Source organism: Saccostrea cucullata, unplaced genomic scaffold, assembly GCF_032062105.1.
Source record: "Saccostrea cucullata isolate Sc308-1 unplaced genomic scaffold, CSIRO_AGI_Scuc_v1 ctg1134, whole genome shotgun sequence".
Taxonomy (NCBI): domain Eukaryota; kingdom Metazoa; phylum Mollusca; class Bivalvia; order Ostreida; family Ostreidae; genus Saccostrea; species Saccostrea cuccullata.
Window position 1 is genome coordinate 80,793 of NW_026933931.1, and position 19,208 is coordinate 100,000.

At 31.0% G+C, this 19,208-nt stretch overlaps 1 protein-coding gene across 1 annotated transcript; it reads right to left on the reverse strand.

The window, feature by feature from the left end:
- Positions 1–9,611: 9,611 nt before the first annotated feature.
- Positions 9,612–18,518, reverse strand: LOC134239665 (uncharacterized). The gene is made up of 9 exons (XM_062721831.1): positions 18,375–18,518; positions 15,670–15,918; positions 13,887–14,192; positions 13,316–13,597; positions 11,953–12,246; positions 11,029–11,313; positions 10,659–10,943; positions 10,380–10,511; positions 9,612–9,901 (listed from the first exon to the last, which is right to left on the reverse strand). The coding sequence occupies exons 1-9, from the start codon at positions 18,445–18,447 to the stop codon at positions 9,612–9,614; spliced, it is 2,196 nt and encodes a 731-aa protein (XP_062577815.1). The 5' UTR covers positions 18,448–18,518.
- Positions 18,519–19,208: the final 690 nt, after the last annotated feature.

A 19,208-nucleotide genomic window follows, 5' to 3' on the forward strand; every position in this document is an offset into this window, starting at 1 on the left:
GCAAGGGAGACAACTCCTATAAACAGAAATTTCCTAAGGGCGGATCGAATGATTTTTTTTTTTTGGATGAATGAATTTTCGGCCTGCCTAATTGAAGACCTACAGGTAATTGAAGACCTACAGTAGACCTACGGAAGACCTACAAAAATGGGGGATATATACAGCAAAACTGATATAATATTCCGGTTAAGCATGTCCTAAATATGTAAAATACACAAAAAAGTTTTATAAAAAGAAGTTTTAATGTGTATTTTTTAAGCTCGGTAAAGGGAACTATTTCTTCTCTTAGACGACCTACGGAAAGAACGATAACTCTGGCTGACTTGTCTTGTAAACAACACCACGCTCATTTATATTGTGAAGTTTATAGGAAGAATTGTATATGTATATGACATAATAAAAAAAAATGCAAATGATTTTGTTGAGTTTTTCAATTATGAATTATGATAAAGAAATCAACTGGATGATGAATTTTGATGAAGTTAAAAATATAAATAATTATCATGATTATTTCATTTATCAAATTAATATTCTACTTGAAATCTATGGTTAATATTTAATAAATATTGCAATTCTTTTAATATGTTTTATGGGATAAATATTAATATTCAAGTTCAAATTATTGATATGTATGCTGTGGATTTGTCTCAATTAACCAATGTTACTCTGTACTAAGGGCTTCGATCTTCACAAATTTGTTGTATACACAGACACCCTGAGGATATATCCGTGTTTTGATTGTAATTATCAACACACCCCACTTGCTCTGATGAATGTTAAAACAGAGTAAAAAAAAATAAAAAAAATATTTATTTTATATCTTAAAAATGCTAGCAAGAATAAACAAATAAAATTATTGTGCATTTATTCTGAATATAACTTACTAAAATGAATTATGTTCTGAATTTTTTTTTTAATATTCAAAATGGTCATCTTTTTTCAATATAACACATTTATATGACAATATTTAATAACTTAATTAAATGTATATTTGCAGATAACATGCTGTGTGCCAAGAAATAGGCACTATTATATGAAATATGAAACATAAGGTTTTATTTCTTTTACATTTTGAGCCAAAATATATATGTACATTATATCAATCTTGAAGATACCAGGTGTACCATTCAATAATTAAATTAAAAGAAAATACACACTTTTCAAAATTGAATAAAATAATAAACACGCATGTTATCACACATAAGAAATGCATGCATATTTTTAAAAAAAAATTATGATGCTTTGACTCGGGGGAAATAAGATTTTGAAAGTGATTATGTCTGTGTTCTTCTTGAAAAATTACTTCAAATTCTTTTAACTGCAATTTTAAAATTTTCATTCTCTACATAAATACAAATCTTATAAAAAATTTCCAGATGTTATAAATGACATTACTAGGTATTATTAATAACAAGAACACAAATCATTTATGAATTTTTATTAATGATCAACAATTCAAACCTGAACTAAATATTATACTCATCTATTTATAAACACATATTAATACTAAATATAACGTATATACAAGTGTATACATGTATTTATAATGATTTTATGATTGACATAATATATAATGGTATTATAAATCATGTACAGTGTTTACAATTTTACTGATTTTAATAACTAATTTTTTTTTAAACAAAATAGAATTGTTTCTGACTGAATATTGCATTTTATTATTATTATTATTATTTTTTTTTTTATCTTTGATGTATGTAAATATAAAGTATCTCCAATGGTTTTTTCCGACCTTTAACATTATTTTTTATTTACATTTTTCTGATAATTACATTTTCTTGATATGTTTTGGTGAACAGCTGTTTTGTTATTTACGCGAGTTATCGTTCTTGCTGTAGGTCTTCTGAGAGAAGAAATAGTTCCCCTTACCGAGCTTAAAAAATACACTTTAAAACTTCTTTTTATAAAACTTTTTTGTGTATTTTATATATTTAGAGCATGCTTAATCAGAATATTATATCAGTTTTGCTGTATATATCCCCCATTTTTGTAGGTCTTCCGTAGGTCTTCTGTAGGTCTTCAATTACTTGTAGGTCTTCAATTAGGCATTCCCGAATTTTTAGCATACTTTTTTTTTCCTACAAAAAAGAAAAGTTTTGACAAAATTTAGAAATAAATAATAATCAAAATTAAATTAAAATAAATGAATAAATAAATAGATAAATAAATAAATAAAATAAAAATAAATAAATAAATAGATAAATGAATAAATAAATAAATAAATAAGGAGAACCAAATAAATAAATCAAAGTACTGATAGTACTGGGAAGCGCTAAGCATGGTTACAATAAGCATGTATTACAATAACAACGTTTTTAAATATGCAAAAAAAAAAAATTAACAGAGAGAATCTAATTTACTATCTCTGTGCAATTTTTTAATGCAAGTGAGTTACTTTTATAACTTTTCTTTGTTTGTCACACCAAAGGGCAGTAACACACTTACCCGTCCGGACAACAAGATTACTTGTGCAGCATTGTGGGTCCAGGTTTCTGCGATAAAATTAGAAAATTTATATCAATGTTACAGTACGATTTTTTTCTTCTGACTCACTCATTCAGATTATGTATATAGCTCTACATTAGCTGGAAAGCTTGGGTTTTTTTTGGGGGGGGGGGCAAATTTTGAATACCTAAGATGTTGCTGAAAACATTCTAGAGAAATTTTGAACAATAAATCATTCTCCTCTCAAAAATATTATTCGTACTTACTAAAATTCAAAATTGACGGTCGGCGACCGTGTCTGCCTTTGTTATAATCGGCCGCATAGGTAATCGATGTATTGGGTGTTGTATTTGAAAGTGCACGGGGAGAAATGAGATATTATTTTTTATTTGTTCCATTTAAAACATCCTTAATGATAAAATAGAATTAGGATTAAGAATAAAAGATTTTTAAAATGCCTTAAAATTTTGTTTGAACTGTTTTTATTTAGTCATAGATATTTATGAAGTTACAATTTTTATATAAACGGTTTTAAATAAAAATCCTTGCATGGCAACTTGTAATATATACATGCAATCAATAAAAGTTACTGCGTATACAAATAATGAATAGAAATTGAACTTTAAATTTTGTATTGAATATAGTTACAGTTGAATAACACAACAATACTTTTTTTTTTCAGTATTTCTCATTAATTGTGATACCAATCCCTATTCGTGCAGTATCTTGATATCAACATTTAACAAAAATCCCAGAAGACTTTACTTCTTTTTTTCATTACATTGCTACAATTTTGGGTATAAGGATATTGCATTAAATTTTGTCTTTTTGATAAAAATAAAACCCATTCTTATCCTTCATCTCTGACTCTCACGCACATGAATTATAATTAATTTGTACCAAAATTTAAAAACGTTTGACCATTATTTTTCTCGTGCAATATTTGAAGCTGATTTGTCAATATTTCTTTTTAAAATAAAAATGTTTAATTAACTACTAGTATACTCTTCTACTTAAAAATAAAAATATATCATATTAAAATTCGTGAGTATTTTCCTTTGAATCATTTTGGCGGAATTACTTTAAAATGCTTTATTTTTTTTCTTCACTATGTAAATCATGCTAACAAGAATGAAATAGCCACAACACCCAAGCGTTCAGTCTAAAGGAATTTTCTGCATCAAAATCCATGTATTTTAAGACAGATAAAGACTACATAGAAAACCTAGTTAAACTTTTATTTTAATGGAATCGTACATGTACTACTAACAGATTTGATCCAATTTGATTTTTAGAAACTCATTGAAACTTTTCAATACACGTGCGCATTAAATGTTTTTTCGGTACTTGTATTAACTTTTTCGAATTACATCGCAGAAATAAGATATATGACATAATTGGTGTTTGCCAGTACTTATTGATATGCACCATATTGTTCAGAGATAAGATCCGCCGAATTTCCTTACATACGAAAATTAATATCAACTGTACTAATTAACACCTATTATGATAACTCCTACAATAAAGTAGCCTATAGAGGGTCGGGGATTTCCAGTTGTATATTTTTAGACGACTTGGTACAGTTACATAACTTGCTCAGTGGCTCTGTATTTCGTAAGCTTAGCGTTGTATCACTCCACGAAATTGAGTTCGTCGTTTTGAAATCGAACATAATATACAACATTTATTTTAAAAAATATAATCACCTTTAAAAAGAACCATATATATTATACCACGGAGATAATTAAGGTCAACAATAGGAGCCAATGTAAAGGCATTATAGAACTCCATTTGTTTACATAATTATATCATTAATCATAGAGGGCGCGTTAGGGGCGCGTTCAAAGATCTTAGTGGTAGATGGAATTTAAGTACAGAAACGAATTTAGAACAAGAATTTTGCTAGCCTAGCAGCCACGTAAAGAATTTGTATTATAAATATTTATGCTAAGTGATAATTTGTAACAGAATTAACAGTTTACAGGTAGACGAGCTGTGTTTTCAAAACGACTGAGTATGTAGCATTAAACTACGCGTAAGTTTACTGGCAACTATCGTACTGAACGCAGCCACATATACGGCCGGTAGAGGTCGTTGATAAAAAGATCATGCAAATCATCATGGAATCTGAAGACACCCTAGTAATCGCTTGCGCATGCGCGCTTAGCGCTTAAAAAGGACAACCAAGTAAATAAATAAGGGCAAACAAAAATGTAAACTAGATTTCAAACACATATATTACTGATTGCATGATGCGGTGAAATAAAAAATAAATTTAAAATATATAGAAAAACAAGAAAAGAAGTTAGTACCCGTTTCATACACATGTATGTTACGGAATTTTTTTTTTAAATAGGATACACAATATATGTTTTTGATACAAATTAAAAAAAATCTTTCAAAATACGAGGGGTGATCAAAAAGTTCGCACACTATCTCTATCAGATTAGAATGAAATTCAGTACACAAATATATAGCCATACACAAGTTCTATAAATAGCACATGCTGAATAAAGTTTTTCTCCTTGTTTGTGACGTCACAATGTGAAAATGACGTCACTATTTAGGTCACTTGTGACGAAAAATGGTTGTCTCAGTCGAACTCGTTTAACAAACGATTGTACAATTTATTGTATATCTTAGAAATCCATCTACAGTAGCATATAATAATTTTTAGACAGTTTATTGAGATATATTAGTTCCTATAAATTCAATTAATGATTGGATTAATCGTTTTAGTGAAGGAAGGCTGATAGTTAAAAATGATACTTGTCATCTTGACCAGTGAAAGCAAGTTTGAAAAGATATGTATTTTAATTAAGCAATTTGCAACCAAAGACCTCAAATTAGCACTTTGAAAAATAGTTGAATATTTGAAAAATGATATAAGTGTAAACCTTGGTTGTATACATGTATTAAAAGAAGACAACACCGGTTTCAAAGTTCAGCAGGTTATATATTATAATATTTCCAACTCATTTCACACATAGGAAATAGGATATTCCCGATTATTAAGATAATTGGCCCTGTAAAATAATGTACAAAACCTCAGTAATGTATACAATAATCAAGTGTTCATATTATATTACAAAACACTAATTATAAAATAGTTTCTCACTGAAAATACGTATCTGAACGCATTTACTCAATATAGTTATAGTTTAAACACTTATAAATTTAATTTATAAAGTGATCTCCACTGAACCTATTTAATTATGAAAGTTTAGCGATAAAATCAAACAATTATTTACACTTACATTTACAAATAGTATTTAACAAACGACTTACCAAAATTATGGAATTTAGGCTCTCCAATTATCTAGTAAATTTATCTAAGTGCTGTGCTGTTCTAAAAGAATTAAATATGCAAGTTTTAACTACTGGAAAATGCAGAAATCTTATCCTGAAACAATTCTCAAACTTCAAAGATAAAAACCAAACAAAAAGTCAAACATACCATGACTGAAAATCCAAAATCCTCTAAAGTAAATTAAATATAGACACAACCTGCTGATACCACAGCACTGGACAAAAAGTGACCAACACCCCAAAGAATTCAAAACCTATCTATGGTCACTAGTCATGTGATATTAATAAACCAATCGCTCAATAGAGTTTTGGCGGGAAAATAATTAATTTAACAAAATTGTAAAATAAATCAACACAAACACTTTTAATAACTTTGTAATTTTATATATATGTAAAACTTCTATTTACCTACCTATATTTCATAATTATAGATGCATAAAAATAAAAACACAATTTTAAAGTTATATACACAAAATTCTGCTATGCTACATAAGTATAAAATACCTAAGATATCGTTTATTTAAGATTTTAAACATATTAGATATGATAAAAAGGATGCACCCATTCTCTATCCACCTTGAATAAAGGTCTCTCCTGAGACAGATTTGTGTTTTAATGGTCGCCATGCTTATTTTTGGAAAGGATATTATTATCAACTAATTCTGTTGCCGAGATATGACCATTTCCTACAAATGAAATGTTCTTGTCATAAAAATTAATTCACATGGAAAGAAATATAAAACTCAGAAAATTCTTTCAACTTTTGTGACAGAACGCTACAGAGGGGGTCACGTGACCGCCGATATCACGTGATTCGCGTATGCTCAGAACGGTGGTTGATGTGCATTAAAATCGGGGAGGATTAATTTAAAATATAATCAACATTAAAACCAAATATTGTTTCTTGTATGGAAGTTATTCAATTAGTTTGCAAACTTTTTGATCACCCCTCGATTAAAAAAATGTTGAAATAGCATTTTAAAAGCTGAGTACACATAATATGATTAGAGTAAAAAAATATCATATTTTTTATCTGACATATCATATTTGACTTTCATGAAAAAAGAAGTAAAATGTGTACCACAACATCATATTGATGTGATTTACTAAAAAAATGGCAAAGGACACTGAAACTATTTTTTTTGCCTCATACTGTTTTCAAACACCACACTGCGATTCTAAAATATTTCCTATCGATATTGTAAAGAAAAAAGTATTTTAAAGTTAATTTGACATCAAGAATGATTAATGATAATTTATAGCTTTTCATAGGAAAAATGAAAAGCTTGATCACTTCAGTATATCCTGCTGTACTTGTAACTAAATAGTATGAGACACGAATTGAAATGAAGAAAGACTAAATAATTTGGATATTTTTTTAAAAAAGTATACAACAAAGAAAAATAGATAATGTAAACAGACTTCATTATTTGGGTTAAATTTTTACAGTGTGCAAAAATAAAGAAATAGATAAAACTTGTTATGTATACATATTTTGGTAACTTCAGCAGACATGTTTATTGCATTGAAGAACTGTTTGTCGACCTGATCTCCAAAAACCAGACAAATATCGTCATTTAGAAACTCAAGCATCTTCTTAATGTCATCTTCAGAGTTCTTGTGTGTACAATCAGAATCATTTTAACAAAATAACTTTGCAAACGAGCGATGACAACGTAAGTAAATTTCAAGTTCCATTTTTATTGAAAAAGCAGATGTACATGATTGTAAATCATAACAAAAAAGCCCGGACTTTGATTTATCGAGTGGAATGGTTATGTATAAAGTTTGGAAGAGTCGTAATTTTCTTTTAAAGCTGTATATTTTTGTAAAATCTTCTAATTTCAATTTTCTCAAAACTTCCATGGAATTTTTATGCATCAACATCTGATTAAATGTCTGATTACTGGTACTTAGTCCCCTCTTATTTAACTGAATGTCACGGTTAGTTTTCTTTCCGTGCCATAAATAAATTAATTGAAATTTTTACAAATTTAAAAATATCTGTAAAATGGAAGTTGATGATGAAATAGTAAAAGTTTTGATATTAATGTTATCAACATATTATTATGTAGTTTGTACACGCAAAAAATTAAAAAGACTCTTCGGTCTTTTTATTTATATTACACAAAAAGCGATCAATAAAAATTGTCAAAAAATATTTAAGGAATGAAGCTTATTTCAACTTTTTATTATACGATATAACATAACTTGGGGCAGTTTACGCTTTATAAACCGCAAAGCGGTTTATAAACAAGAGGCCCATGGGCCACATCGCTCACCTGAGAAGCTTTGACCAATCTGTTCTTTACCAGATTTCCCCCTTGTTATACATAATACATCCCTACCCTACCCCACTGATCATAATTTAGACATTTTGAAATCTACACTACCCCAGGATCCTTCAATGGACACACATGTTTCAGCTTTTTTGGCCCAGTGGTTCCTGAGAAGGAGATTTTCAAAGATTTTTCCTATATATTTTTATGTAAAACTTTGATTCCCCATTGTGGCCTTGCCCTTCCCCCGGGGGTCATGATTTGAACAATTTAAAATCAACACTATATACCAGGATGCTTCCACATAAGTTTCAGCTTTTCTAGCCCAGTGGTTTTTGAGGAGAAGATTTTCAAAGATTTTTCCTATATATTTCTATGTAAAACTTCGATACCCCATTGTGGCCCCGCCCTTCCCCCGGGGGTCATGATTTGAACAATTTTGAATCTACATTATACCAGGATGCTTCCACATAAGTTTTAGATTTTCTGGCCCAGTGGTTCTTGAAAAGAACATTTTCAAAGATTTTTCCTATATATTTCTATGTAAAACTTTGACACCCCATTGTGGCCCCGCCCTTCCCCCGGGGGTCATGATTTGTACAATTTAAAATCTACACTATACCAGGGTGCTTCCACATAAGTTTCAGCTTTTCTAGCCCAGTGGTACTTGAGAAGAAGATTTCAAAGATTTTTCCTATATATTTCTATGTTAAACTTTGATACCACATTGTGGCCCCGCCCTTCCCCCATGGGTCATGATTTGAAGAATTTTGAATCTACACTACCCCAAGATGCTTCCACATAAGTTTCAGCTTTACTGGCCCAGTGGTTCTTGAGAAGAAGATTTTTTTATGACCCAACCCTATTTTTGTCTTTTCTTGATTATCTCCCCTTGCGAGGGGATATGTCTCTTCATTTTCACAATTTAAATTTCCCTTTACCCAAGGATGCTTTTTACCAAGTTTGGTCAAAATTGGCCCAGTGGTTCTTGAGTAGAAGTTGAAAATGTGAAAAGTTTACAGACGGACAGACAGACGGACGGATGGACGGACGGACGACGGACAAAATGTGATCAAATTGGATAAAATCTTTCATCCAATCAAATGACGTGTTACAAGTAAAATTAAATTATAATACATTGAATCTGCCAACTGTTCATAAAAATCAAAATTGTTATCTAAAATATTCCTAATTTAAAGTTTGTAGCCACATATTTTCATACACGCTATGTAAACAAAATACGAGTATTTACAGGAATATGTTCATGTCACATGTCTATTGTGAATGGAACCAGGGTCCGCCGTCAAAAAAACTTTGAGAATTCTCAAAAAAAAAATTTCTCAACTCAACTCTTGAGAATTACTCAGCCGAGAATTTGAGAATAAAAGAGTTTAAGGTATTTTTATTTTTCTCAACTTTTTTCTGACGGCCGCTGAGTCTGAGAATTTTGGATTTGAGAATATTCTCAGACTTGAGAGCATTCTGAGACTTAAGCATGTTTTATATATAACAGCGGACCCAGGCCCTCATTCTGAGAAAAACATTTAACAAAACACACCTTCACACTGTACTTTTAAATGAGTCATTGATATAGAGGGAGGTGAATTGCCCCTCGTGTTCCTCCATGACGTTCTCGTATTGATTATCGAGTTTCAACTTGTCATTGATTTCGTCCACTGTTTTCTGGCCTTTTGGTAAAGACCCGACTGCCGTCATAGTCAGGTAATGGTATTCAAATGGTATATTTTCATCTTCTTCTCGTGATCCCATTGGAATATCATAAACACCAGGGGTTTCCTTGCTTGGAATATCATAAACACCAGGGTTTTCCTTGCTTGGAGGTGATCGTCCTAGGCAACAGAATAGAAATAAAGGTTCTCCCATGATTTGTACTTGAAAATGACTTTTACCCAACGACTTGTGTGTTTTTTTAAATTCCCTGAGGTTGGCGAGGGTATAAAAACACACAACGAGTTGGAAGTCATTTCCAGCCACAAATCAAGAGAGTTTCTTTTTATCCCATGTTTAATAATTCATAAAGTTCTACCCTGTTTTATACAGGTCTCTACTTTATTTTACTTCATCACGCTAAGGCAAAAACCATTGTGACGTCAAAACTTCACTTTATAATATTATATTATTTAAAAAAAATGCAATGAGACATAACCGAAAGATAAAGTAGTAAACATGGGATAAATAATTATACATACTGTACTGAATAGGTATAATATGAATTTCAATCTGAATTGTTCATATAAAGAAGTAACTTGAACTGCTAACGTGATACACATAAAATCAATTCCTTCATTTTAAATATGTATCTTTTACCTTGACTAGATTTACAGGTGGCTTTACAGATAATGCTGACTATTATTAGCAGAACGAATAAACCAGCGAAAATTTGAACAATAAGCCACAGTTTCCATTGAGGCGGAGGCGAACCAAAATCTGTGTCGATCTCTGTAAAATACTTTTAATATAAAACATCAGAGTTATCTCAGGAATTGGGATATGGAGTTTACATAGGGGATTAGAACAAATGCTAAGATCAAGATAGTACTTCATTTGTTATAATTATGTTTTATGAAAATTTTCTTCAAACCTCACCTCTAACCTCGATGGTTACCAGTTTAATCCCTTCTCCAAACACAGTATAGTTACCGAGAAAACTCTCATTAAGAATTGTGATAGTGCTGGACACCCAGTGCTGGTAAACTTCGTTTCTTTGCGACATTGTTGTGCTTATATCGAAATTAAGGAGTGGCCCATTCCACGTGACTAACCTCGGTTTGGGATTTGAAATGATGGGCACATTTACAGTTACGGAAGTGGGTAGATCTTTTATATAAACTGTAGATTCAAACTCCATCCGGTCGTCAAGACGAGGCTTACCTGAAAATAAATGCTGATCTATTAATTTATTGATACATAAGAACCCTTCATTTAATTAACTATGCATTGAAAGAAAATAACGTACATGGAATGTTGATGAAAATTGTAGTAACTTTGGATGGGTATTGTTTTGAACTTCCCTCGCATCTGTATATATTGGAATCAGTACATTGAGCCTTCCCAGGAAAGGTGTAGTTGACCCAGGTATTGGTGCCTTTCCCCAGGATCTTGTTCCTTGTTCCTCTACTAATGGTCACAATAGGAGCAGGATTCCCATCAGTGAAGCACGATAACGTTAGAAAAGCGTTCTGTGAGATGTTTAAATAGCTTTCTGCCACGCCATTGACATATACAACTGGTTTATATAAATCTACAAATCATGTAAAATTTGAAAATCTTTATTAATGTATAATATTTCGGCCATTCCTAATGACTTTATAAGTAGACGTAAATGATATCAACTTATTATGCATTTCTAATTCAGAAATATTGTTCTATTAAAATAAGACAAAGTACTTGATTATTTTTGGTGAATATATAACATTAAATTATTCCTCAGTTAAAAGAGTATATGTTCTGTGCAAAGAAAAAATAAAAGATTTTATAATGTAATTCAAAATTTCTTTCAATGGATAAAAAATTAAATAAAAAAATTAAACAAGGTCCATAAGATAAATTGTGGTTTGTTCAGCCTCCTTAAAACTACCAAATACAGTGGTATGTATTATAAGGAAAGAGTTTAAAATAATTAAAGATTTTTTTTTGTTTGAAATAGTTGACATGAAATATAGTGGCAAGGATTTTTAACTTTATAATTCCGGTATTATAAACTTTTTAAAAAACAAATATTTTTTTTTTCCAAAATTCTGACATTTTCGATGAAATTTAAGAAAACTTTCAGCACTGCATGAGGCAAATGATTTAAAAAAGAGAAACTGTCTTATGTTTTTCATTTATTTTATTCCAAAAATGATATTTGAGCAACGTTAAATATTTCACTGGTACTTACATTGAATGTCTAGCGTTAAATTACTGTAGTTAGTGTAGTTTCCTTCACACGGCCAGTAGGCCACACAATAAAACCTCGTCCTGGTTCTGTTAGAAGTTTGCTGTTGTAGAACGTGTGTTGAATTACTTTGGTATGAAGCCTCAAAACCACCAGTGGAATTCATGTGGAACCATTGAAAGGTACACGGTGGGCTGCAGTCCGCTGAACAGTGGTATGGACCAAATTTATCACCTTCCTGAAGTTTTAATACATTCATAGTAAGCTGAGGGGAAATGATAACTTTGTCCGGACCATCTAAAAAAAAGACAGAAACTTTTCACTTTTTGTCCCCCGCTTTCGCGAAAGCGAGGGGACATTAAATCTCATTCGTCTGTCCGTCTGTCCGTCTATCCGTCTGTCCGTCTGTCTGTCTGTCAGTCTGTCCGTCCGTCACGAAAACTTAAACCTTGCCCATAACTTTTGATTTAGTAGAGCTATGACTTTCATATTTCATATGTGCATTCCTTGTGACAAGACCTTTCTTTGGGTACCACCAAATTTGACCTTTTGACCTTAACCTTGGAGTTTTACCCACTTTTACACAAAAATTCCAAACTTTTACTTTGGTCATAACTTTTGAATGGTAGGTACTAGGACTTTCATATTTCACATATGTATTCTTTGTAGCAAGACCTTTTATTGGGTATCAACAACTTTGACCTTTTGACCTTGACCTTGGAGATTTCAGTACTTATGAAAAAATTTAACCTTGACCATAAGTTTTGAATGGTAAGGGCTAGGGCTTTCATACTTCATATATATAATTCTTGTGAAAAGACCTTTCATTGAATACCATGAACTTGGACCTTGACCTACTTTGCAAAAAGTTTGACCTTGGCCACAACTTTTGAACAGTAGATACCAGGACTTTCATATTTCACATATGTATTTTTTGTGGCAACCCCTTTCATTTGATGCCAACAACCTTGACCTTTTGACCTTGACCTTGGAGATTTTTTGTACTTATGAGAAAGCTTTAATCTTGAGAATAACATTTGAATGGTAAGGGCTAGAGCTTTCATACTTCACACATGTAATTCTTTTGAGAAAACTATTCATTGGATACCAAGAACATTAACCCTTTGACCTTGACCTTGGACTTCAGTAATAATTTCTAAATAGATGACTCATGCTAGGGTGTTCATATTAGACACAAAATGTCATAAAAAATGACATCTCACCCAAAAAGGTACCGAAAGCGGGGGACCACAATTCTTTGAATTTGCTTGTAATTGAATAAAATAACATTGACTCAAAGATACTTTTGTTCCATATCAGAATAAAGAGAGCAAAAATTTTTCAAACTATACATATCTTCACTTACATAAAGGGTTGATGTTTACTTCATTACTTCTCTCTGACTCCACGGTTTCTTTAACTTGACAACTGTACTTGTTGTATTTAACATTCTTGCTGACGCTGAAATTGTAGGTTTCCCGGTTTTCTCCATCAATCCTGGTATTGTTAGTGTACCACAAATACGATAATGGCGGGAACCTTTTGTAGTAATAAGGAGTGGAGGTAGATCTACTGACACATTCCAGAAAGGCAAGGTTTCCTGCCCTTATTGTCATCTCTCCTTTAATGACTGGTCTTACAGGCTTTCCTACATTTGGAATATTTTACATTTTACCTTATTTTTATCATAACTGATGAAAAGCCTAATTATTAATTACACCCTCCCTCTCTCTCTCTCTCTCATTTTTCTCTCTCCTAAATATAAATGTTTATTCATTTCAATGGGTGTTTCTTATAATTGACCACCTTTGTTTCTAGCAATTAGCACATGTTTACATCTAGCAATGTTCCTTAAGATTATATATTAATAAATTAACGTATATAATAATTAATTAATGAACTCTTTAAACAAATCAGTTGAAGCTTTATTTTTTTACCATGAACCACCAGTACCACTCCCCCTTCATCTTTATTTCCTTTGACACCTCCTACGTAATATCCGGCGTCTTCCAAGGTAATATTCTTCACCTCAAATAGAATGTGAACAGAATTTAACGGTCGGGTGTGGTATACATATTTTGTAGTAGATTTTGCTTCATCCTTTTTTATCTTGATGATTCTGGTACGTAAACCATTGTGTGAATCATGGAATATACGGTAAAAGTTATCTTCTAGAAAATAACGGTAATTAGCCGTCCAGGAAATGTTTTTCGATTCTCCTTCTTTAGTTTCCGATATGATCACTATAGAAATAATGGTAATGTTTAGTAGTATACTGAGAAAACAGGATTCAGAATTTTTATCAATTAGAATATCATAATTTTGTGTACAACATCATGAAAATTTGTCTAAAATACAAATTACGCATTTCTCCAATGAATGTCCTACAGTGAATAACCAAAAATTCAGTCAGTGTTTAAAACATAGTTACATGGACCCACATTTACTTTATAAATAACTCAGAACCACTTGTTTCAGACAAAAAAAAATCTTTAAAAAATTAGAATTTAGAACATTTAACTTAACTGGTTTCAAGATTTTTACTCGATACATTTTAAATGCCAATAACCTAATATTTGTACCAGTACTGAATTATTTGCGAAAACACAGCTTTTTTAAGAAGTGAATTTTAATAAAGACGTTGAGTGCTAAGAGTCTATAGATATAAAAACGTTCTGAAATTGAAGAAATACTGCATTACAAAATACAAGATAATTTTATTGCTGAAATTACCGTTCACGGTAGCTCAGTAGGTAAAGCGCTCGCTCCGTGATCGGTAGGTCGTGAGTTCGCATCACGGCCGCGACCGACCTAGTCGTTAAAATGGGTAGCGACTGTTCCTTCCCCATGCGCTTGGCACTTTGAAGTGAAAGTTGCGGGTCCTTCGGATGAGACCTTCAAAACCGAGGCCCCGTATCAGCGGCAGGCGCTGGCACGATAAAGATCCCTCACTGCTCGATGGCCCTGAGTGCCGAGTAAAGGTCAAAATTTGAAGCCCTTCACCGGCATACGGTGACGTCTCCATATGAGTGAAAAATTCTCGAGAGGGACGTTAAACAATATACAATCAATCAATCCTTCTGAACAAAGTTTTTTATCAAGAAGATATATATGCAGTTTGATTGTGCAGACATCAGAATTGATTCATTTTTTTTTACAGACACTGTGATCCTAGCGAAAAGGAAGTCAGTGAAGAAAAGAGTGAAGGCACGTGAAATACACATTGTAGGGGAGACTCAATATGAGTGAAAGATCCTTGAAAGGGAAAAACTAAGGCAGTAGAACAAGAAATGCAAAAGTATGAAATCCGATACTTTTTTAAAGAAAAGAAAAATAATTCTTTAAGCTTTAATTTCTGATATAAATCAAATTGATGCTCGGAACTCCAATATAAGGATCAAAAAAGTGTAATTTGACTGAAAAAATAAAATTTTCATCACTGTAAAATATATGTTAAAATTTTTTTCACTTTATCGGATAGAAATCATTGTTGTATATTGTGAAATCGCTAATTTGTTAGGGGAATTAATTTTCATTGTTACATAAATATGGAGAAAGGCATGAGTTTATAGCCATCTTGAAATATAAACTTTCATTTGCATCACTATGTAACATTCTCCAACCTCTAAATCAAATCTCACTTATATCCTCATACCTCAAAACTTTGACTCCACGAAAATTTGTGATGTTATAGTAATTAAAAGAAAGCATAAAACCTACCATTATATGTCTTTATGTAATCCACGTGACCTTTAGTGATCTCAGTAGTATTGTACTCCCGTACTTCTATAGTGACTGATTTATACCTAAGGACATCTGTCACCGTGTACTGGTCCTCATACGTCTTCACCCAGTCAGATGACTCAGAGTCGTTAATGATAAGGATATCATTGCGCAGGCTCGAAACGTTCGTCCATTTAAAGGTGACGTCACCATTAACAAACTCCGTCCATATTTCAAAATATTGTCCTTGAAAAGAGAATTTTTTTATTAGCGTCAGTCCTTTTTTAAAAAAAATTTTTTTTTGTTCTATAAAGTACATGATGTTATTCTAAAAGAGTGCACTCTGTAGATTTGATTGATTTATTTCAACACTAACACGATAATACAAGGTACATGTATACATGTATGTATTAAAGGGTGACCTACGTTGTTCTACGTCAAAGCAGCGTTATATGACGTCACAATATCGACGTTTGTTTTTTACCTGCTGACTTTAGCAACTGTAATGTTCATGTATAACATTGTGATTAATCAATAACGTACACAATTTACAAAAAGAGAATTTATTCATCATTCAGAACAGTTTAATTTGATTTATGGAGTTTGTTAATGTTAGAATTCTCTTCCTTTGGTTTATAATTCATAGCAATTTCAGTTGTGAAAAAATACCTCGATGATATGCTGATATATAAATGCAAAAAGATTTAAGATAAAATTCAGCAAAGAAAGCCACTTACATCAGGGAAATATATTTAATTTTATGTTTACCATTAATTGTATTTTCTGGATAAAACTAAGAAAAAAATTGAAAAATGCACTTGAACTTATATTTGCTTATTGATTTATAGTTCATGTATATTCAATTGTATCGTCATTCCTAGTTGTTGCTGATAGGGAAATGGAAGGGGGGAGAAACAGAATGTATTATCTAGAATGAAGAAGAAAAGAATTAATCTGTTTAAATTGCATCTAATCAAAACAAAAAACTCGTTTTCCGCCAAATAGTTTTATATTCAGATGTCTGTCAGTGCTTACTTACTTTTTTTTAGTGCAGAAAGGTCAATATTTATTACACAATAGTACGAAAATAAAAGAAAACGTCATATTTCTCGTTTATTTTATCATAAAGGTATACCTTTTTCTTTGTTAGAATAAAGAAATAGACCAGTTCCTTCAAAAAATATGAATTACAACATTTTCACACAAAGACTTTTGAAGTTATTACCTGTTATGTATGTCGGAATTGTAAAAAATTCGTCAAGAAAAACGGGGTGATACTTACATTGCGCCTTTATAATTTTTCATGCGATATAAATTACAATGAATTTGCCTTCATTTTAAAGAAACAAGTCATATAAATAAAATACCTGTTGATTTTGAATGTGATTTGACATTTTTGATTCTTTTTAGCGCATATTTGGAGTAGTACAATAATGTCTGAAAATAATCTATTTTTGGCATTTCACATTGTTTTTGCACGTGCCCCTGTGTAAAAATAAGCATATAAAGATATTGTTTTTAATGCCTAAACATTAAGAGCAAGTGGTCAGGAAAGAAATATCAAAGTTTTGAAAATTTCACACAAAGACTTTTCGGACATAGGTCCCCCCCTTAAACATTCTTCAAACATTGATATATTATTTCATTAAAATTTAGTTGTAGAATCATAAACTCAACTGTCTCATAATTGTCTTAAATTAAATGTTTAAACTGTCATCCTCACCCCATAGATATCATTAACCAATGAAAAAGTACTCTATGTTTTGTTTTTCTACAAACATGTATTATGTACATACAGAATATACGTTATATTTAATATGAACATTAATGAATGGCTGTATATTATAAAATAAAGCTTTATCTGCAGGTCGTCTAAAATACATAATAGCATTAAAAACTCATATTTATTGTGTATTATATCCATTCTTATTATACATTAAAATTGTTTTTTTTTTAAAATTGTGTTGTTAAATAAGATTTTAGTTCTTTTTTCAAAGTCTTTTTAATTGTTAGCTTCTAGAGCGGTTTAAGTTGAATCTATATATACATGTACATGTAAGAGGGTGCTTATACAGGAATTTATCATAAATATTTGAAAACCTTGTTTCTTATATATGTATATTGCATTTTCAAGTAAGGGTGATGGTCAGATTTATCTAAAGTTATCTTTATTCATTGATGAATTGTGCATAATTAGCCTACCAGTTATTTGAAATTCAGCAGTGATATACCGGCATATATGTTGATTTCATTTCCTGGAGCATAATAATCACATTTCATTCATTTACATCCGTTAACTAATACATGTGACTGAAAAATCATTATCATATAATTATTTATTTTCTACGATCAATGAATACCACGTCAATCTTGATGACAAAAAAATAATTTTAATTTTAATTAAAACCTTATCTCTACTTTGTCTACAGCAGTCGAAATGAGTTTGAAGTTTCTTTTTGACAAAGCGTATTTATAATCAATGAAACGTATGGAGATAATGAACAACAAGAACTTTTCAAAAAGATGAAATTTTTTAGTCGAATGTAACACTGCTTATTTCTTCATTTTTTAAAAAACATAATGCAATAAGGCAAACCATTAACATGGCAATTACTTGCAGTATTTTGAATGCACTGCAAAATCAATATATACAGCTTTATGCCTTTAAAATATATTAAATTTAATGTAAATCTGCCTCTTACCCCGTACAATACATAATACTCCGGCTAAAACTAGCAACATAAACCTGCACTGTAACATAAGTAATTTTAACATTGATCTTTTTAGTACTGTTTTTTCTCTAAATTGTGCCGCCTCAATCGTGTAAAAATTTTTTAATTACAAAAATCTTGTGAAAAACAAATTTTCTTTCCCAATCAGATTTTTGCACATATAAGTACTTACAGGATATAAAGCTTTTGCCACTTTATGTGAACCCTAAATGCCGAGTGTTCATTTGCTGTTTATAAGTTCAAGATATAGAGCATATAATCTTACTTCCAAAAACAGATTTTACACTGATATAATCAAATAAACATAGACAAAAATGAATATCTAAATAAGAAAGTCACTCAAGGCTGTTTGAACAAGAATATCTTCCTTATTTCAATGGAATCTCTTTCTCCTTCTATATGTCCATATATTGAAAAAAAAAACACAATGAAAAGTCAAGTAAAGCTCTAAAGCTCTTAAACGGTTTTATCTGTAATATTTTTTTTAAATATCACATCAATTGTATATCTTCATATGAAACTGAGGTAAATGTGTACTTTTTAGGACGACAGTTTGACCTTAAAAGGAGGGTTGGCAGATTTTCGAGAAAAAAAATTCAGTCATGTTGAAAAGAATCTATCCTCGACCGGCAAGAAAAATAAAATCTTTCCTTTTTCACAAAGTGCTTCACCTCTCATCCCACGAAATAGAAATCTGGAGTATGGGAGGTTTTCCTTCGTTGCTTGTCTACGTTCTCCTTGACAGGCATTAAATAAATAATACCTTGACTTGCAGCCCTCCTTCAAAATAAATGATGTCCTTCT